The 22770-nt window shown below is 40.0% G+C and overlaps 2 protein-coding genes across 2 annotated transcripts in view; both read right to left on the bottom strand.

The window, feature by feature from the left end:
* ppp1r37 (protein phosphatase 1, regulatory subunit 37) overlaps positions 1-14767 on the bottom strand; it is a 60264-nt gene extending 45497 nt beyond the window's left edge. The window contains exons 1-2 of the mRNA XM_027999325.1: positions 14757-14767; positions 5457-5458 (exon numbers count right to left, since the gene is read on the bottom strand). The gene's annotated coding sequence lies outside the window, so the exon portion shown is untranslated. The remainder of the gene's footprint in view (positions 1-5456; positions 5459-14756) is intronic.
* LOC114133431 (late histone H2A.2.2-like) lies at positions 1018-1722 on the bottom strand. Its single transcript, XM_027999328.1, has 2 exons — positions 1639-1722; positions 1018-1526 (listed from the first exon to the last, which is right to left on the bottom strand). Exon 2 carries the CDS (start codon positions 1517-1519, stop codon positions 1103-1105), a length of 417 nt encoding a protein of 138 aa, XP_027855129.1. The 5' UTR covers positions 1520-1526; positions 1639-1722; the 3' UTR covers positions 1018-1102.
* Positions 14768-22770: the final 8003 nt, after the last annotated feature.

The following is a 22770-nucleotide window of genomic DNA, read 5'->3' as shown; positions in this document are numbered from 1 at the left end:
TTATTCCAATAATTCAGTTAAAATGTTAATCAAACTAGTAGGCCTTCATATTACTTGGTATCCATGAAGTACAACTCAGTTGTAAAAAGGTTTGTGACCTCAGAAATAGATGAGTAAAATGTCCAGAATAGTGAGAAGCTTTGACATAAACAATATGTATGTAAAACCAACGGCAAACATGTTGATGCAGTGTGGCAATTAAATGTAGCATCATTTTATCGTGACACTTTTCTTAATCCAGTCTAGATTGTGTTGTTTCATTTCTATCAATTGCTTGCCAGAGTTTTTTCTTTTTTGTTTTGGTGCATCCAATGGTCCCTAGAAGACAGCGTCTCACACACACACACCTTACTAGGAAATTTCTTTCAACGCCTCACTAAAAGTTGCTTTCAGCAATGACTAAATCAGTCTTAAGCTAGGATTCCCCTGCATGTCCTTTTAGGCCAATACAGGACCTCTGAGGATATGGGCAAAGGTTTAAGTAATTTTGTCAGGGGGAAGTCCAGGTCCCAAGTCCTGCTGGAAAATGAAATGAGAGCACGAAGTGCTAATAATTACAAAGTGTTCAGATGGAGCACAGACACCAGCAAGAGTCGTGGCAGTTTAAAGCAGACTGTGGAAAGGTCACATTGGACCACAAGCAGCCCCACTGTTCTTTACTTTGGGACACTGAGTGCCAAATGAAATGCACAATAGTCTTCCACCCAAATTTAACCACTGAGCAATCTGTTTTCTGTAGCCCAAACCTTGGCGCTCTGCAGTGCTTAATGCTGCAACTCCAGACCTCATAAGCAGTCTGTGCCCTAGTCAACTTTTCACAAGGTTAGCTGTAGCACCGTTCAACAGCCACACCGCCTCCCATGTGTGGATGGTGTATGAACTGGAGACAATCATGCCACAACACATCAAGAATCCTTCAAGTTTCTGAACACTAGGCACCTCACTGTGGCCTGGATTATATTAGAGCACGTATGCAACTAGTTTGAGTCATTTCCTAGTTAATATTTTGGACAGACCTCTTCAAAATGAAGTTTAATACAGGTTATGCTTTAATAAGGTCAAGTATAAAGTTTAAGAACATTACAAATTTGATCTGCCACAATTAAAATGTTTGAGAATTGACATCTTTGGCAGTTGCATCTTCCCTTGGACCTGTGGTCTTCTTTGGTAGGAGGGATGCATGAATGTTTGGCAACACCCCACCATCCAAGATGGTGACCCCTGCCAGTACAATTTTGAACTCTTCATCGTGCTTCACAGCCAGCAAGATGTGGCGCGGCGAAATGCGGCGCTTCTTGTTTTCACTGCTGGCGTTTCCAGCCAGCTCCAGGACTTCAGCGCAGAGATATTCCAGGACGGCTGCAAGGTACACAGCAGTGCCGACGCCAATCCTCACTGCGTAGTTGCCTTTTTTGAGCAGCCTATGAATGCGGCCGACTGGGAAAGTGAGTCCTGCTCTGGAGGAACGGGACACTGCAGACATAGGCTTGGATGCAGCTTTCTTTCCTCGGCCAGACATCGTTATGCTGGATTCAAAGAAACACACAACAAGGCTCAGAAATCAAAACACACCTCAAACTGTTTCTTGAACAACTTTAAAATCCTACTAAGTCATTCACTCATACCCAACTCACTCACCAGGAACACTTCCACAGGAGAGCCCGACTACAGACTGAACCCAGAAAGCAGCCTTAAATGACCCAGTTAATGAGTTGATTGTTGACACCTGAAGACATTGAGACACCTGTGAAAACCAATTGACTTAAAAAAATCTATTGAAACTGACAGAACCTGAATTCATGAAAGCTACACATTCTTGCCAATAGTGTGAACAGAAACCATATGTAACTCAGGTGGTGCAAATGAGATGCTGAGATGTTTCACATTTATGTTATTTAGTTTTTATACTTTCATTGTTTTTTAGTATTATCTGAAATGCATCTTAACTCAGGACATAAATTAAGGAAAACTGTGTTAGGCTGATTAGTTTTTGTTGTTGGCACAATAAAAACTAATGGGGTCACAGTTTAAGGAAAATATATTGGTGGAGAGGGCAGCACAGCTAAGTATGTGAGTTGTACCCAAGAAAAATGAGCAAAATCCTCTCTGCCGGAGCAAAATAACTTTTGGTAAAGGCAGTTTAATGGTGTGAAATGGCATCTCCATCACTAGAAAACGAAATATTCTTATTATAAGAGAAAGTTTCGGTCCAGAGTGATGTAATCCTGCTATTTTGCAGCCAGTGGCCAGCCCATTTAAGAACCAGATTTCACCCTGCAATATGTCATTGGCCCTTATAAGATAAGATAAGATAAGATAAGATAAGATAAGATAAGATAAGATAAGATAAATCTTTATTGTCATTGTCACAAGGACAACGAAATTCAAAGGGTGCCATCAGTCGGTGCACATGCCCAAACAAACAAAAAATAACTGTCTCACAATTCACACACAACGCGAGAATCAACAAACAACTGGCAAAAAAAAAACAAAGTAAGAACAGCCACATTCTCACATACATCATTTATGATGATTAATGGTTGTTTTTGATTGCATTTAGTTTTGTTATTGCTATCGGGTAGAAACTGCCTCTGAGACGGTTGGTTCTGGTTCTGGTTCTGGTTGCTCTGTATCTTCTGCCTGAAGGCAGCAGTGTGAACAGAGAATGTCCGGGGTGAGAAGTGTCCTTTGTGATGTGTTGTGCTTTTCTTAGACAGCGGTCGCTGTGCAGGTCCTCCAGTGAGGGGAGAGGGCAGCCAATGATTTTTTGGGCTGTATTCATAACCCTTTGGAGACGTTTCCTTTGAGCCGTAGTGCTGCTGTTATACCATACGCAGATACAGTAAGTCAGTACTGGCCAACTCCAGAATTTGGGGATGGAGAGGATGGAAAGATGTCCTAGTAGTCCTGGCTTTGACCCCTGTGAACACTTGTTGCATCAGTTTTGGCTTGCTGTTGTTCCAGTGTGACCAACACAACCCCATGTAACAGCTGCAACTGGAGGCATGGAATGCCATCTTACTGCAATTAGTAGCAAGTTAATAAATTGTTAACTTGCCAATTGTATCTGCAAACTTCTATCATTGGTGACGTAAACAAACATCACAAAACAGCCTGTTGCAGAATAAGCTGTTTGGACCTGTTGACTTTTACATCTGTAATCAGGTAGATTACAGATTGATGCAAATAAGAGAACCAACAGTAGATGGCAGCATTGAACCACATATATCTACCTGAGTCCTCTCTTTAATATTTTATTCTGTTACATTTGTCTTGCTTAGAGATTGATCACTTATAAATTTACACTCATTGATGTCATGAGCCTGGACTTTGGGTCTGCTGTGTCTGAGTATGTGATGTACTTACTGATCAGCTGTTTGCTGCAAAGATGAGTCATCTCCTGCTCAGCGTAGTACACAGATTAATTCAATAAATTTGACATTATGGAAAAGTTAATTTATTCTAGTAGCACAATTCGCAAAGTGAAGCACATCATATAGATTAATTAAACACAGACTGTGATGTTTTAAGTCTTTTTTAATGTTAATAACGATGATTTTCAGCTTACAGCCAACAAAACCACGACATTTAAGATTAGAACATTGCATCACGCCAACAAAACATTTCACAACAGAAATATGAGCTTAATAAAAAGTATATTTAATACCTGCTTAAAGGCTGTTATTTTCAAAAGGTGTACATAATCTGGAAAAAAACCCTCATTGGAATTCATAAGTATTTGTTTATGGTTCCTCTAGTTACTGTTTTAAAATAATCCTCATATGTAATCATATACTTCAATTTGAAGCTTCCTCAGATAATGTTTGTTTTAGTAGAGGTTCATATCAGTTTGACTTAATTAAAAAAGTTAATTCAACTCAGCAATGGTATCCAAAAAACAAATGAGTATTCCCCAGCTTGTTTTTGTCAGGCTAATGTTTATAGAAAGCTACAGTTTATTTATTTTAACTGAGAAGTTCATCACAGGAAATGTTGCCAAGTTGCTCTGCAACCCACTGCAACTCTGGGGGAGCTGCACAGACATACAGCTCAGGTGGAAGAACATAAGCAGGACAGCTTTTATTCTTGATTTTGATATATTTTAAGAAAACTATGCTGCACACTGACTAAATTCAAATAGAAAACCATTGTTAAAAGAAAGCTGTAAAAGATCCTTCTTTCAGCCACAAGCCATGTATGGGACAAATCAAAAATGGAAGAAGGTACTCTTATCAGATAAAATCAAATCTGAACTCTTTGGACTAAACCCCAAAATGAATAAGGTTCTAGGAGGAAGAAAACTGATGAAACACATCACCCTTAACACACAATCCCAACAGTAATCATGCAGCATCAGGCTATTAAAAAGGCATTTATTTAGCAGTGACAAGAAGGCTGGTCAGGGTAGATGGGAATATGGATCAATCTAAATACAGAATAATCCTGGAAGAAAGGAAGCTGCCATAGATTTGAGACTGGGACATCCCAGCTGAGCAATAATGCTAAACATATAGCCAGATCAACAATGGGAAGGTTTAGATCGAAGCACATTTATATGTTAGAAAGTCTAAAACTTAAACCACTTCAGGACATAAAAATGGAGACTTGTAGATGCTCTCCTTCCACCCTGACCTCATCAAGTTTTTCAGTCATGGGGAAATTTGCCAAAACTATTTATCATCTTCTCTCCACTTCACAGTTATGCACTACATTGTGTTAATTTGTCCCACAAAACACATTGAAATGTCATTTGAAAATGTGAAGTAGAGCAAGGTGAAAAAGTAAATCAAGTTATTTTCCCAACTGTGCAACTGGGGCTCTTATTGAAGCAGATGCTTCATTTGTCTTCTGCGCCCAGTGGCCTGCAATAGAGAGACGGAGAGGAGAGAGCCTGAGACATTCTCAGTGTTTGCGTTCACTTTAAAGTATGGCAAGGAGCCAATCACAAAGCAGCAGGAAGACAAATTAAGCAAAGACCTTCCCAGCAGGTCGTCCTTGGACAGACTGAATGTGATTCTGTTTAACCTCTCAACATCCTCTTCACACGAGGAGGACGGGACGGGACTCACGAGCTGTTAGCTACCAGCGCAAATCAGCCTGACTTTCAACTATGAAACGGATATTGCCAGCACACACATTGAACTGTTTCCTGACAGAATTTATTTGCACTCAGCTGAGGGACCAGACCTGTGAATTAGACTGCAAGCTGCAGTTTTTCATCGTGGCAGTTGTCATCGTTGAGGGAAACCATTTGTTTTCACACAGTTCTCCTGAGGATTTGTGTCTGGATAAAGCCTGAAGGCCTTCTTTATTTATTAGCAACAGTAGCTACTAACACTGAGACCTACGTTCTGCTGCTGAGAGAAGACTGAAGATGAAAGCAAGAACAGAGGAGGACAAGAATCGAGCCAAAATTACCATTAAAGTCAGATACTGAAGGCAAAACCAGACACCACGGCTTCTAACTAAATCCCTTTGCTAAGGAAACAACCGAGCTAAAACAAGCACCACTTCATGACTGCTTTATTAAAATTGATTGCAGACTTCAAGTATCAGATATTTAGACTTGGTCAACCCAGCAGACTATTTCTCATCTCTGGATGTGCTTTCTACGGATGTCTACAATGTAACAAGCTATTCCGCAAACTCAGTTTAGCTCCATCAAGGGTCAACAATTGCTTCAGTGAGTGCAGACTACTCCATATTACAGCCCGCCTTTGTAGATCTTTGAGTTACGACCAATTTTCTTGGGTAATATTACACAGAAAGTGACAACATCATGATGGAAATTGACTGTGGCTATTAACCTCTTTCAACAATGAATGACTCAGCCGCCTTTTAACTCTCTTTTGTTCATAAAATATTAATTTACACTGATACCATTAACACATGAAGATTTAAAAGTATTAGAGGGAAGAACGTATCAGGTCCCTTTGACAACTTGAAGTTAAAATAAAAGTTATGATAAGTGGACTGTGAATTAAACCATTAATGGATTCATTTAGGTTTTGTTACTTACTAATAATGGCTGAAATTGCGGCACCAGACGTTGAGAGCAAGAGGAAGATTTGCAGAGATTCTGCAACAGTATGAAAATTATTTGTGGCCTTGAATTTGTGTGACTGCATTTATTGTTCTTCTTGGAGATTTAAATTAGGGCCTGCAAGGTTTTAAATGCTGGGATTTCCTCATGCATTGTGTTCTTGGGAGGTTGTTTTTCTTTTCTTTTTACAAGAAACACTAAATTTTGAGGATTACTAACACGTTTTTTTCCCACCAAAATTCAAGAGAAACAATCGAGTCACAGCTAACAGCGATCATGCCACGCAAAGCCTTGCAAAAGTTTCCATTCACTTAGAGTTTTTCACATTTTATTTGGTTACATCAACAAACTTCGCTGTAATTTATTTGGATTTTACAAGATAAGTCAACATAAAGAAGTGCATATTGTCAAGCAGGAAGTACGTTCAGATATTTATTTTAAAGAAAAGTTTGGCACAGATTTGTTTTAGTCTGATCAGGCCTCAGAGGTTTATTAGAGACAAGCAAACAAACAAAAGATCAGGGAAGACAGCAGAATACAAGATTCTTGTATTCACACAAAAGTCTTGTGTGTGTTGTATTTTAGTACACAGGGTCTGTCCTAGATGAATAAATTATATCTTAAATAAATATAACAAGAGGTAAAGTAACCTCCAACCTAACTTAGAAAACTTAAAGTAAACACAACTAATTGCAAAAGTTAGTGTAGAAATTGTTCAATTAACTTGTTGATCAAAGATTTTCAACAACAAGTTCTCTAAGTCTTTCTGATTGTTTATCAATGTAAAAAATAATACAAATTTGAAGTCCAAACAGCATTCCTACACAATTTCAATTAGAAAATTTCTGATTTTCCAGATTTTTACAAATTAGTTCCCAGGTAATGGTCTTGTCAAGGAACAAATATAACTTGCATGTTTCAATTTAATTCTTGGACCAACTTCAGATTTTTACAATCTGGCTTCCCCAGTAAACCCTTAAAATCTACAGTATTATTTAGAGACGACGAGCAGAGAAAGACACATCCAAAAATAAAGCAACTCACCAGCAAGGAGCATGCCACAAAGATATGAGCTTAAAGCTTCTGCGAAGAAAGGGTTTGTGGGGATGGATGGATTAGGTGTGAGGATAATGGGTCATCTGGGGAGATGGGGAGACTTGCTTGGGGGAGACTCAGGAAATGGATTTACCAAGCCCACCCAGGACCTCCCCCCCCTGTGTGGAAACTGAACGAGGTGAGGAAACAGGGGCAAGAAAGAGGGTGATGGGACACAGAGGAGAAAGAAAGATGAGGTGAGAAGGGGTGAAGGGTCAAGGAAGGTGGGGTGAACTGGGTATAAGCAGACTTCTGGGTGACTAGAGGTTTGGTGGAGGCGCGGGCACGCTCCTGCACCCAAACCTGACTTAACATTAACGTCCGAAATCTTTATTCACGATGCTTGATGGGAAACAAAATGTCAGCATTCAGACGGAGTCAGCAACTTTGATTTACGATTCAAGCCAACTACATGTTGAATTGGCTGACTTCATTACATTAATCCAAAGTGTTACATTAGTGGTTGTTACAGATGTGCCACAAAGCAGAGAGGATTGGTGTTATTCACATCACCTGTTAGTGGTCCTAGTGTTGTTACTTTTACACCCTCTAGTAGAAACAAACTATTGGGAAATATCGACTTGTATCTTGTCCCTGTTTATCCAGTGTTTACATTATATTTTTATCATTCTCAGGACTGAAGAAAATTTTGATGGCTGCCACATATCCGCACCGGTTTAATAATTCAATACATTTAATGCAAATCACAAGACGGAATATGAGAGATGCACAATTAGTGCAGGACTTGACCTGGTTTTGACCAAGATCAGACATTCGGGGTTTTGCTAAAGAGAAACACAGTCCCCTCAGATCTTCTGCCACGTCATTTGAGGAAGGAGGAAGGATGGAGGGCAAAAGATTTTCCATCATCCACCCAAACACCCATCTGTCCATCCCACCTGTGCTTTACTCCCATTCCTCCCCTCTTTTAATCCCTCCATCTGTTTTTCGCTCTTTCCTTTCTCCCACATTTTTCCTTTTTCAGCCATAACTTGTTTTGGCGGGATGTCACTTTTTTTTTTTTTCCATGTAATTCTCTTCCTGTCTAGATTTTCTCCTCCATGCACCCCTGGTACCTCATCACCCGACACATGCACACACACACACACAGCAAGAGGCATTTACACACTTCATTTCTTTAAATATTCATTTCCATCTGTCTGTGAAGTGTTTAGTGGGGTTTCCTGTTCCCAGTCCTCCCACTTCCCTGAGAACCAGCATGTAGGAAGTGACATTTCTGGCCGTGGTTCCCTCCCGTTCCTCTAACTGGTCACATTCCCACCTGGTGGAGGAAGAAGATGGTAGGAGAGAGATCAAGGTTGCCATCGAGGTCACCGTCCATCCAACAACAGCTTCTCAATATATAATGACACTATAATCTTCTTTACCAGACAACCTATTATAACCCATAATGCCTTTTTAGTCTTATTTTTTTTTTACAACAACTATTGTCAGGTTTTTACTCAGAAAGTTACTAATATGCAGTGTCGATACTCACAGGACAATATTTTTACACAAAATCTTGCACAACTTTTAGTCATGTGAGAAAGTTTTGGTTGAAATAGAGCAGCACAAAGTTCTGCAGGACGATTACTTAGAATCACTTTATTTACAACAAGTCTTTCTCCGGTGTGTCTCTACCAGCTTTGCCCATCTAGAGACTTTTGCTTATTCTTGTCTACAAAATATTATAAACTCAGTCAGATACAATAAAAATTTCAGTTGAACTTAGACATGGACTTTGACAGGACCATTTTTAACAAATCCAAACCACTCCATTGCAGTTCTGGTTGTATGTTTAGGGGTCTTGTCATGCTGTAGGGTCATGTCTCCAACACATTCTTAGGTTTTTTGCAACCTGCAACAGGTTTTCTTACAGGATTGCATTGCAGTTATCTCCGCTGATCAACCCCGAAAAGATTCTCAGCATGATGCTGCCACTACCATGTGTCACCATGGAGGGAGTTTAGGTGTTTGAGGTGATGTGCAGTAGATATGTTTTATTCCAGCATGCATTTTCATAAGGTCTTGGTAATAGATTATCTCTTTCAGTTGTCTTTTTTATTCAAGTTTCAGTTTGTATGCTCTTGTCGTGAAGCACTTTGGGATTTTGGATTGAATTTATTGTGGCTGTCAGTTTTAGCTGTCATCACACAAAGTGTTTTGTTGTATCAGTAACATTTCTCGTGCCAAACTGCAACCTGGATCTCTTGCTTTGTTTCAACAAAGGCCTTTTTTCCTGCCATGTATATCTGCAGCTCCTTCAGATTTACCCCTGGCCTCTTTTCTGATGGAAAGCATTAATCATTAGATTAATGTTTTCCATACTATACTGTCGCAACATGGTGACAGTTTTGTAGAAATGATGTTTTTCATAAAAATTACATCTCGAGGCTTTAAGTAGTACACTGTAAAGTAAAATAAAAACGTTCATGTTGGGGTTTTTTAAATATAATTTTAGACTCCCTTCGTATTCTTGCCATATCTTCTGTTGTCTGTGTTGATATAATGGATGCACTCACCCTTCCTCCTGCTCTTGTTGCCATTGTTGGTGATTTAATGGAGTCAACCCTCCCAGCCTCGAGTTCCTGAACAGCTTCCTAAATAAATGAATTCAAATGGACTGTGAGGGATGTTTATAAGACATGTTTTTAGTGTTTCCATCCTGTTACCAAACCACAATCAGGACGTCTCCTGCTCTCCGTCTCCCCCTCCAACTAAAACATAATACTACTTCATGATAAGTAAAAAATATTGAAGTGATTCTCACCGAACTTCGTTGCCAGCCATCTTCAAAACACATATAATGCAGACACCTGCTAGAGCGCTCACTACTACAACAGACTCTCCCGATGTCCCGTAAGCGTTGGGATGGAAACGCTCCATGGCCTCTTGGCTGGCTTCTTTCCGCTTCCTTCCTCGCTAGCTGGTGTTGCAATCTGCCAAATGTGAGGTGCACAGTATCCCCACACACTCATGTGAGTTCACACACACCTGATGTTGAATCAGATCTGGTTTTTGGGAATTTTTATGACCACGTGGCAGCTTGTTTTTATTTAAAGAAAGCATGGCTTCCAGTTAGCCACTGATCTCGGTTTGACAGGGCGGGGGGCAGGGGGGATTTTGTCTCTAAACGCTGGATTTTAAATCAGAAGGAAGTTTGTACTATAGTAGCACCAGAGGAAGAGAGAGATATTAATAGCAGACAGAGGAAATACACCTGGGAAAGTAATAAAAAGATCTATTTAACCCAGCAGGTGATATTTTACATTATCTTAGGCTATGTTTTTCCCCCTCCTTTCTTATAATTAAAGTGAGCCGGTAAATGTAGCGGTAAATTTTAGATCATCTCTCAAATTTTCAGGCAAAGATGACCCTTTTTAAAGTGATGGTTTCTTTTTCGTAAGATAAAAAAAAAACACTTTCCAAACCAATCTGTTATTAGTTTTAGGGAGCAATTACATTTTTACATAATAAGTGATTGTGCCTCCCTAGATGGAAACAAGCCTCTCAGACAACTGGCAGGGAGTTTTTCTTACATCTCTTTGGACATTTTTTTGTTGTACTCTGTTTTGAAGAATTACATTACCAAACCAGAAAATGGAAAAATCTAAGTGCACCTTGGATTTAGGGTCACAATCTATGATCACAGGTGTCAAACTCCAGTCCTCAAGACCCACTGTCCTGCAACTTTTAGATGTGCCTCTGCTGCACCACCTGAATAGAATAATTAGGTCATTAGCAAGGCTGGGAGAACTGATCTACACAAGGAGGAGGTAATTAAGCCATTTCATTTCAGTGTTTTGTACCTGTGGCACATCTAAAAACTGCAGGACACTGAATTTGTCAAACTGAGTTTGGCACCCCTGGTCTAAGTTGACCAGACACTCCTCTTCAGGATTTTCAGGTGAAAAGTTAAATTTGAGTTTCGTCCACTTAGTGCAAGTCATTCTGGACCAGCAACAGCAGAGCAGCACCAGACCATCACACCACCACCACCACCATGTTTCCCCTATGATGTTTTTCTGAAATGCTGTGTTAGTCTGGAGCCTGATGAATGCCTTCCAAAAAGTTAGCTCACTAAATATTTTCCCAAAAGTCTTACCGGGATGTTTTTAGGGAAACGTGAGATGGGTCGTTGTATTCTTTTTAATCATTAGCGGTTTTGGCTTCTCCCGTGGATATTTGCCCAGTTTCTTTCTTATGATTGAGTCATGAACACTGACTCTAACTAAGGCCTGCAGGGCTTTAGATGTTGTTCTGGATGCCTTTCTCTTGTCTGACTTCCTCTTGGAGAAAATTTGTTAGGCTGACCACTGAAGGTTCACCACCATTATATGTTTCTTCCATTTGTGGAGAAAGGAGCTCATTGTGGTTCATTGGAATCCCAAAGCTTAACAAATGGTTTTGTAACCCCTTACAGACTGAAAGGCGACTTTGTTTCTAACGTGTTCTTCAGCTCGTTTACATAAAAGCTTAATGTGGTGCTTTTTGAAATAGTTTTTTCTTTTGGACCCTATTTCATGTTGTCAGACTGGCTTTTTTGCAGCTATGTCTTGTTTCAGGCAGCAATCAGGTCCTGCAATGGCCGGTGAGATGGAACCAGATATTGTTCAGCATTAATTCACCATTCAACAACAGATCACAATGGTGATTCTTTTGCCTCAAGAAAAAGAAATAACTTGATAACTGGTTCATTATTTCCTTGATTAAACTTTGGAGCGATGATCTAAAACTTCCAAAGCAAGAACAAAAGCAATACGTAACGGGACATCAAACGCACATTACGAAAACAAGCAAAAGCTTAGCGTATACCTTTCTGATCCAATAAAGAACCACTTAACAAACATTTGTGTGGGTGAAACTTTTAGCAGTTATTCAGAAATAAATGAAGTTAAAATTTGTGGCAGTGGGCTGGCATTCCTCTGGCCCCTCAAAAGCTTTAGCTCATCTCCTCATTTGTCATCAGAGAAAATAACTGCTTCCCCAGCAGCCCACCAGTGAAGATTAGAGGGTATATATATCTATATATCAGTCTATCTATCGCTTTGTCTCGATGCTGTTCCCGCCCTTCCTCCTTTTGGAGTTACAGCTGACACTGCTGGATGCCGCTTCACTGTAACAGTGGAGTGGAGGAAACATTCTTCCTCCAGCCGTGGTCAATGTTTCCTTCCCACAGGGTGCACAATGTAATGAGAACAGACTTTGGAGACGGGGCATTCCTTTGTTGCAGGGACTGATCATCAGAACAACAGTCAAAAGGTGGAACAGAAATCACTGGATCATAAAACAGAAGAAACAGAAGAGGTGTAACTTTTTGACTTATTCAATGTGTTGTGAAAAACTAACACTTCCCTGACCTTGGAACAGTGGAGGCATCATCATGATGTGGGGCTGCTTTGGGTAAAGGAAGCTGTTCAAAGAGCTAAAATCAAATAGCTAACGCCAAAATTATCCACCTGCTAGAATCTGCGGCATGAATCACAGATGCTCTCCACCCAGTCTGACTGAGCTGGAGCTACTAGCAAAGACTAGTGGGAATATTTTCAGTCTCCAGATTTGCAAGGCTGATGTAGACATGTGGTAAAAGCATATCTACATATCTTTTTCCTTCCTCCTACAAATTTCCCTTAATTTGTTGGACTCGTATCACACAAAATTCCAGAAAAATACACAAAAGTTTGTATCTGTAATGTGGCAAAAAAAAAGAAGTGTGGATATGTTTGCAAAGCTTTTTATGGTATTTTTTTAAAGTGACCCTGCAGCGTCGCTCTTTCCCACGACATCCATCTCCTCCCTAGTGTATTCTCCATCTTAACCACTGTCCTTGTGCAATCAGACACAGTTCTTGGATTTTATTCTGTCTGTTTGCATAATCAGGACTTTGCTTCCAAGAGGATCTTAATGCAACAGTTCAGGCTGTTTTATTGGACATTGTTCTGCATGACTTTGGGAACAATATTTTCACACTTGTCCATCACATCAAATAAAAATATAACTGCAATCCAGAGCCATTTTAGCGAGGAAACATCGATTTATCGAAATGGTGATTGTCACAAATGTGAAGCTTTAAAAAAATAAGCAGCTTTTTTTTTTTACACTCCATCAAAGAATTTAGCTCAGAGGACGCAACATATATGTATTCATCCACTTACGTTGTTTTCCTTTAATGCTGCTTTTATAAACAAAGTCATCTTCAATTAAATTGTGTTTTTTGCTAAATCAAAAATATTCTTTTATGTCAAAGTGAAAGCCAATATTGAAGAAAACTCGTATGAAAACTTGTGTGAAATTTGCCCAAAGGCCTGACAGAGACTTAAACTCTTTAAAAGTAGAGACATTCATTAAATTAAGTGAGCTTGTTTGGTCTTAATAAAAGAATTTAGTTTTCCGGATATTAGACTAAAAGCTAACACATTTTAACACCACACTGTGAAGCATGGTAGTGGCAGTATCATGCTTTTGGGATTCTGAAAACCTTCTAAACATGGAGCAGAACACGACTGCAGAAAAATGCTACTAAAAAATAACAAAGTTGAGTTACAATTTTTAATGATTGGAGCTCCTGCATTGTCATGGCAACATTCTAAATACTGTGTCCCTATATAAAATACAAAAAGAACAGCCTAACGACCGAAAAAGCCCAGAGAAATGAAAAATAATGTATAAGGCCAGCGGATGAAAAGAGAGGTGGAGGAATAACTGTAAAACCTGGCTATGATCTGGAGGGGGAAGAAGTAGTTTGAGCCAGACGAGTCCACAGATGTTTTAAAGTGCTAATCTAATCTTTATGCCAGGCCTTTCCCTCTCCTCAGCCTTCCCGTTCCTCCTCAGTTTTGCTTGAGGGAGGCTGGAAAGACTCCAGTTTATGTTAATGCATCTCAGGAGCATCATGTACCGCCGCTGCTCAGTGACAGGGCCTATTTATTCATATGCCTGTTATCAGCCCTGTTTTCAGATTCAGACACATGTGGAATCACAATGAAGGAATCTGGACCTAAGAAAGAGCGACAATGAAAAGTAATGTTATGCGGCGATACCGATAGAAAGGGAGAGAGAGGAGCTGAAGAAGATTGGATTACCTTTTTTTTTTTACATATTGTCACTGTTGAAAATTTGTTGAAGTCCGTAATCGTCCTCTGTTTTATTTTGACATTTTATGGCTTCTCGTAACATTCGCCAAAAATGATATTGTTGTGCATGTAGCGTATCGTCTGGGAATACAGCGATGTTTCAGTGGTCGGACCCAGGCCTGATTAATGCAAAACCTGTACAATAAACATAACCTGTATCACAACACAGGATCAAAGGTCACAAAAAAACAACTCATCATCCTGCCTCGATCCAAAGCAGGGGTCTCAAACTCCAGTCCTCGAGGGCCGCTGTCCTGCAGTTTATAGATGTGTCACAGGTACAAAACACTGGAATGAAATGGCTTAATGACCTCCTCCTTGTGTAGATCAGTTCTCCAGAGCCTTAATGACCTAATTATTCTATTCAGGTGTGGTGCAGCAGAGGCACATCTAAAAGTTGCAGGACAGCGGCCCTCGAGGACTGGAGTTTGAGACACTTTAGATCAGTGATCTAAAGGGTCTCTGACATTTAGCAGTCAGGAAACAGTCACACTCCAAAAACTCACCAAGGACAGTTGATTGATTGCTGCTAATGGTTCCAGAATGGAATGGGTTGTTTGTGGATAACAATTTTTTAAACCTCAATAAACAAGTTCACAATTCATTTTTTTCATTTATTTGACTATCTGAAGCATTTCAGAGGCACTAAAAGCTGCTTTATGTAATTTCCTCCACTTTTCATCTTCTTCCCAGGTTTCTCATTTTGCTTTTCCTGCCTTCGTTCCCCCTGAGAGCACAAAGGTCTTTTCAAAAATGCTAAAGCTTCCTTCATATTCAGCCGACGAGCCGAAGTCGATCTCTCACCACAGAATTAAACAGAAAGCACAATCCTGAAAGTTAAAGTTTTTCCTGCCTACGTTTCTGATGTGGAAAATGAGACGACGCTTTCTTGATCCACAAAACTGGATAGCCAAAGACTAGAAGTACGAATTGATAGATTAGAGGAAACAATGCGCTTATATAAATCCCCCCCCCCCCCCCCCCCCCCCAACACAGTGAGAGTTGTTAACCACTACCACATGGTTTTAATTTACTTTCAAAATATTTTCATTTATTTTTGTTCAAAAGAAAGTGAATGTCCATGACTTCCACTTGAGCATGATGTCCGATCGAACCGTTATGCTGGCTGGCATCTGCAACCTGCAGCTCCGGAGCAGCATGTGGCTCTTTAGGCCCTCAGTAACTTTGGCCAAGAGTGCTAAAGACGTGAACAATATTTTAAAATGAAAAGGCAAACACAAAAATGCTAGATGTGCAATTCTTGACATTTCTAAACAGAATGACAGAAATATTTTGAGGAATATTCATATTTATGAAGTCAGTGTTTTTGACAAACTAAATGTTTTTGTGACACTATAAAAACCGAATGTCCCACTGAGTAAATGCGGCAAACCTTAAAAATAAAGTTTTCAGAGAAGACACCGAGATTGTTATGCTTTTAAGTAATTAGTGTGCAAATTTTATGCTGCAAGTTTGTGGTAGAGGTAGAGTTGGGCGCAAATTCACATCTGCACACCGACAACATCAACACTCAAAACAATCAGGAGAGATCTGACGTATTATCATCACCATCATAATTACCTTTAAGACCCAGCTGACCACCATTAAAGTCATTTTCTGTCTTCTAGAGACATCCTGTGGTCTGTAAATTGTTTAAGCTTGTTTCTGGCCTGTTCGTCGCATCACAAACACAACGAGACGTAACATGGCCTCTGCTCTACAGGCCCCAGACGCTCGCCTGCTGTCAGTCCTTCCAGTTTTCAGACGCGCAGGCCTTTCGTTGCACAAGTAAACCTCAATGAGTTTACTCCACAAACTCAAAAACAAAACATTAAAAAATATGGTTCTGACTCTTTATTTGGACTTCCTGCACTGTTTTCCGTCTCTTTTCATTGTCGGCGTGCCTGGAAACATCTGCAGAAAAGAGACATTTTTGAAAGTAAACAGCTGTCAACCAGCTTTTCTTTCTCCTATGGTCATCTCTGTTTCCAGTTTTTGCACGGCTCTCTCTCTCTCTCTCTCTCTCTCTCTCTCTCTCTCTCTCTCTTTTTTTAAATTCATCTTTTCTGTTTACCCACAGCCACATGTGCAGCTGCTGTTTTGGTGATATTCTGTTGACTTCGCTTCAACAGATGAGCATCACGGATAGAGATGCAGATGTTTCGACCTCGCAGTGCTGCTGCTTGCTGCTGACCTGAGACATACGACTGCAGAAACAACGAGCTGTCATTTTTGTAAGCTACAGAAATTAAAGAGTAAATCCAACTAATTGAAACGCTCAGTTGGCCTAAATCTAGTATTTTTGTTGATCTTGAAGCAGCAGTGCACATGTCGCGATTAGGTCATTAAACGGCGTGCACTCTTAGTGATAAATGTGAAATAAAATTTTATGTTTCTCGTTTCAAGGGAACATTTAGAGTGAAATGCATTTGGGATCCTGGAAGACCCCTGACTCTAAGTATCTGCCTCCCTGTTCAGCAGTTAAACCTGGGAACACATCCCTCATCTCAGGTTCAGCAATATATTTCCTCTAAACTTATACCTTAGCCGAAGTAAATCAGAGTCTATTATGCTGAACGCAACAAAACCAGAAAGGAAGCGAAGGAATTATGGCGATTTGAGCAACTCAAATCTGTTTTGATTGTCAAACACCTGTGCAAACATTGTTTTTCATTCTGAAGCCGCATTAGAAAGGAAAGAGGTGCTCTGGAAGAAAAGCAGGGACTGAACGCACAAAAGGAAGGTCGGGGAAAAAGTTGATGTGTTTGTTTAGAAGAGTGTTTAAACTAGAATCAGGTTTGACTAAGACGGTATCTGGTGCACAGATTGTCAGAAATATCTGGCGAAGCTGAATTGAGGAAACCAGCTGGTCCTTACGCAACCTCTGCCTTGCTACATTAAACACACATGCACTCAAAGAAACTCAGCATCCCTCCTTGACTTACTTCAGGGGTCAGCGTTCTGGCTCTGGAGTCGCCTGTTTCATGGCCAACATCCCCTGTGCGGCACCTGCCTTACTCCATGACCCCCAGGATCGATTTTTTACGCTGATTCAGACCGTCTTTGAAACCCAAAACCTTTGCTATCTGTTTTATATGTTTCCACCACGAACCACCAACAAAGATTCAGCACACAACTGGTAGATCCATTCACATCTGCTGCAGAGATTTGGGACACCATCAGTTTATTGTGTGACACACTATATGTATCAAACTGCAGTTTAGTGTACTTTGGGGGTTAGTATGATTGAAACCTCTTTCTGATGTCCAAGCAGGAAAGGTTCACACCCATTAGCAGTCATGACCTTGGTTGTGTATGTGATGCCATGGATCTTCTGCTGCTGGTACTCTAGACACATCTTTTCTTTTTTTTCTGTAGCATAAAACAAATCTTAAATCTCTTTGCCAAAATCGCAGACGTCTACAAGTAAAAAGTATTTTTCTAAAGTATTATGTAATGAAATTTTGGAAAGTCAAGGACTTTTTTAAAAATTTGTTTTCTAAACCTTCAATACGTGGACTGAAAGTATTCATACTGAAATGTAACACATCCATGAAACATTTAACTTTTATCACTATTTTGTTGTGTAGGTACAGGAGGAGACTGGTGCAGCTCACTCCTTTTGTCTGGCCGACACCGATTTTTAATTTACATTAAAGTAAGGCCTGCTGACTTAATAGTCTGCTGGTTCACATTATTATCACATTCATAAAAATGCAGACTCAAGGGAAAAACCGAGTTTAACCTTGGTTGGTTAAAATACAGAAAGGAAAATGCAGACGAAATACTTTGTTCTCATCTACCTTCCTTTCTCAGTTGTAGCTACAGAGAGTTTATGACAGTAGAGACTTCTCACACGTCACTCTGCTTTATTCATGCTCTCCATCCTGCTTTGTTCCAGCGTCACTCGAGTGAGTTGCTGCCTCGAATAACTAAGAACCACACTTCACTTCCACGCATATATGTTTTGAATGTGAACTGGTTGAAAGCCTTTATGGATCAGAAGAAGTGGAAGTTTCCAGCATATATGCATCGAACTGAAAAAACCCTCCCAAAAAACAAAACTGTTATGTTTTCTTTAGTATTTTGTAGTTCTTCACCTCCTCATCACTCATCCGTCAGCGCTGATCAAGCTAACCCTAAGCGCTTCAGTTTCCACCACTGGCATCATTTCCCAGCAGCTTTAGTAACTTTTGTGTCAGTCTGCTTTGGAAGCAGTCGACTGGAGACAGGGAAAACCACCCGGCTGGCTCCGCCAGAGTTTCCCTTCATGTCTGACCACGTGGGTGGGAAGGCTGGCAGCGGAGCTTCATCAACTCTGTCAGCCTTTGTTTCTGTGAACGAGGAAGCAGCTCGCAGACCTGAATGACACAGCACATGTTAGATAGTGACTGGCAGAAAGTACTAAAAATATCTGCCTTTCCAAAGTCCAACTGCAGCACAGGCTTTCTTCACAGCCTCTCTGTTTGCTCATCATTCTTTCTGGACATGTTTCCATTATAAAGAGAAGGATAGTTATTTATGGAGCCTATGAATTTCTTGCAGTTATTGCAGTCTTGCTAATTTTAGCAAAGAGTTACGTGACTAAAGACACGTGTCAAACTGAAGGCCCGAGGGCCAAATCGGGTACGCCACAACTATTTCCTCTAGACTCTGAAGGGACACAGAAATATAACTTTAAGAGAACAAATATTATTTTACAAGTCAAATCTGTATTTATTTGTGCAGTAACACGTTCAATACTTAATTTTAATCAAATGTGGAGAAACCTGTAACATTTGAACAGTTTTCTTTAGGTCGTTTAATCAGTTCATTCTGACACAGCCGGCCCTGTGAGAACTTTCGTGATCTTAATGTGACCCAAAATAAGAACTAGTTTGAGACCAATTACTGAAGATGATCAGGTTTCATAAAAAATCCTGAACACACATTCTGCTGATAATCAAAATTATGCAAGCTTACTGAACTACATTTCAAGACACACCTTGACCTCAATTACTCCTATACTTTACATACGTCTGCAGCAATTTCAGCTTTACTGTGTTGGTGAAACTGTCATCAGTATTTGTGTTTGTTTGTCAGCAGCATCAGAGTGCAGGTGAGGGGTTTTCTGCAATAACCGAGTATCTCTAATGTATATTTATCCCAGCTCCATGGTAGTGAGTGCATTAAAAAAGCAAACAAGCAAACAAACACAGCCACACAAAGGAAAGTTTAGCTGTCTTTTATTAATGCCAAAGCCCAGAAGGCTGAAGTTGTTTGTTTTAATCAGTTTTGCTCCGACTACGTCAAAATTATATTACACTGAGTCACTGCTTGCATTTTTCTTTCTTCTCCTTCTTTTTTTTGTACCCCTCCGGGGGGTCTTTTGTGGGCTATAGTGTCCCTTATATGAAAGTAGGCTGACAGGAAAGGGGGAAGAAAAGGGGGGAAGACATGCGGCAAATATCGCCGGGTCCAGGAGTCGTGGGTCGCGCTATTCCCTACGCCACCACGGCACGCCCCTTTCTTCTCCTTCTTAAACCTAATTTCTCAATAAAATTCCACATCACAAATACTCTTTGTTTTTGAACTGCAGCAGCCTGAACCTCCTGCCTAGATGTACAATTTGGATGTGTGTGCGCTTACCCCCACCAGGAAGTGCTGTGCCTACATAATTTTACATGCCAGGTTACCAGAACCTGCCATAGTTTTCCGGATATTCTTTATTTGCAATGCAGAGTGATGACTGTTAATTTCACCTGGAAAGGTGAGATCACCGATGAGGCGTTCAAAAGTAGCAAAACATTTTGCTCATAGTGTCCTTAAGGTACTATAATGACCAAGCTGGTGTCTTTGGTGCACACCTCATCGATTACCTGTCACCGCGGCAGCCAGCCTCTCCATGCAGTTGCTACCATAACAACGATGCTTTATCAAGGTGCTGTACAGTCGGGGAAATCTCACACCGTATCACACGTACCGAAGAACGCACTGTGGATGTCACAAAGTCAAATAGTTGTATTTTAATCTCATGATAAATAGGTGTAATTTTGGGGTTTTTAAAATACACTTTGCTAACTTTCTTAATGAGGACAAATTAGCTGTTTGACACAGCAGCTTGTGATAAGCTGAAAAAAATAGAAGAAGAAGAAATGACAGACAACTAAAACTGTTTCAGGAACATAAAGTTCAGTGGGATAAAAGACTTAATGAGAAGTAAATTGAAAAGCGGGTAAAGATGACTCAGGCTCGGTTGAAAAGGGATGGGCTGAGAAAAGAAAAGGAAAACTGAGCCGGGACCACAGACTAAAATTGTCAGAAGATCTATTTAAACAATAAGTGAACAATGATGTGTTACAGTGCATGAGGAGAAATGTTGTGGCGGTAAACCAAAGCCTCATCTGCTAAAAGTGTTTTGTAGCTGAGTGGACATATACTATCTGTGAGGATATCATATGACTTATCTCAAGCTTTTTGTCCTCCCATTTCTCTCCCTCCACTCACACACTGACTATGTCTTTCTATCTTTGCATTGGCTTGCTTTCATTTTTCATTCATTTCTATAGCCTAACCCTCATCCTTACCCTAAACCTAACCCTTACCAGTTCATACCTAACACTAAACGTATCCTGAGCTCTACTTACACCTTAGTCCTAAACCTAATCCCTAACTCAAAAACAGCACTTCTTCTTTTGGGACTCAACAAGGAGTAGTCGGTCCCCAAAATGTAGCATGTGTTAGGAAAATTGTCCATGCAATGTATCAAATACAAGAAACACACAGTCGCAGTGCAAAAGAGGCAGGTGCTGAGAGGTGAAATATGCAGGAGGGAAGTTTAGATAGTTCCAGTTGTACGCTCTGGACAGTTAAAGCGCAGCAGCATATTGTTGAAGACTATATGTGAAACTTCCAGCATTCTGCAGGGTTGTAAAAACATCTGGGTCCTTTACAGCCCTCGGTATGGGAACTGCCTGCGTATTTTTATTACACTCATTTTCATGCCTAAGCAGATATGGGCAGCAAACTGCAGGTGTAAATGTGTCGTCATTAAGATAACCACAGACAGTTATGATAGGAAAGAAGCAGGAACAGATCACAACTGAAGATCAAGAACTAGTGAACTAAAATACAAAACTAAAACCATGTCATGGATATCAGATGTCTACTTTAGTTCATAGGCTAAAGTAGAAAATTTAAAATGTTTTAGATGTAACTATTCACATGAGGAAAGTCCTTTGGTCCACTTGTTTGGACCGGACCAAAAGTGGAGTTCGTTTGGAAGTGGATCAGCTCAAAAAGTGAGTTCCAGTCAGGGCTTGTTTGGTCCGCACCAGAGTGTGTTCACACCTGCACAAAATGTCTGGAATAATGGGGGAACAAACTGGTGTTTGTTCTGAAGTGGGTCAAATATGCCAGGTATAAATGCATAATTTGGGATGTGTTTATCTATAAAGTAACATATTTGTTTTACCCATGACTTCATCTTTGTTCCTGCTTAAACAATAATTTAAGGAGAATTGCAACATGCTATTCATTCCTATTAAAAAATAATTTTGATACCATTAAGTTAAAAAAAAGATTCAGTCCAATTATGGCACCTCATCAGTTCTGGGGCTGACACTGATGGTCTTTGTTGCTGCAGTGGACATTTTTGATAATTTTGCTCTGGATGCTTTGCTTTCAACCAGATATTTCAATAGTAAATGTTCACTGGTCGCCTCAGGAATTAGATAAACAAAGATTTCATGTATCAGTAGCTGTATTTGGCAGATTCACAGGTGGGACCTCGATGAAGCTCACTGTAAATTGACAATCTGCCTACAGGGAAAGCAGTCCTGCTGCTGAGCATGACCTTTGACTCTTTGTTCCCTGTCGTCCATCGTGTTTTCTTTGGTCCTCCTATTTTTGTTAACATTACACCATATCGTTCTAAAACATTTTGACTCCTACACAGCAATTGATCCTGCACTTAATATTTGCAACATGCAATTACAAAATAAAATCTTTTTTGTTAAGTCATGTTTGACATATAAAGCATTTTCATAACAACTAGAGATAACTTAGTTACTTGATTACACTATAAAACAGCACTGTGTGCCTGGAGAACGCATGCTATCCACCCCTTTGGATTCCTGGCCGCCTGTTTGCTCTCCAAGCTACTGCCTTGTGGAAAACTTTTCTCCTGATTTTTCTTCTGTTCACAACAAATATAACTATAGGTTCACATTTAATATTGTTCATTGGCTATCTCTACTTTCATATTTGGTGTTAAGCAATGATGTTCCTTGTGTAACATCATTGAATGGCTTCAGCAGGAGGATATCTAAACTTCTCTCCAAAACCCTCAGCTGTTACAGTATCAGAATGTGAAGCTGCATTTTAAATCTAAGACTTTGGATCTTTTACTATACACCAAAAGTTTGGACACACCTTTCTAATTCAATGGGTTTTCTTAATTTTCATGATTATTAACCTTATTAACCTTTCTTATTAACCTGCCAGGACACACCTATGAAG

This window comes from Xiphophorus couchianus, chromosome 18, assembly GCF_001444195.1.
Source record: "Xiphophorus couchianus chromosome 18, X_couchianus-1.0, whole genome shotgun sequence".
NCBI lineage: Eukaryota > Metazoa > Chordata > Actinopteri > Cyprinodontiformes > Poeciliidae > Xiphophorus > Xiphophorus couchianus.
The sequence above is the reverse complement of the archived record's forward strand: the minus strand, read 5'-3'. Positions and strand labels throughout refer to the sequence as shown.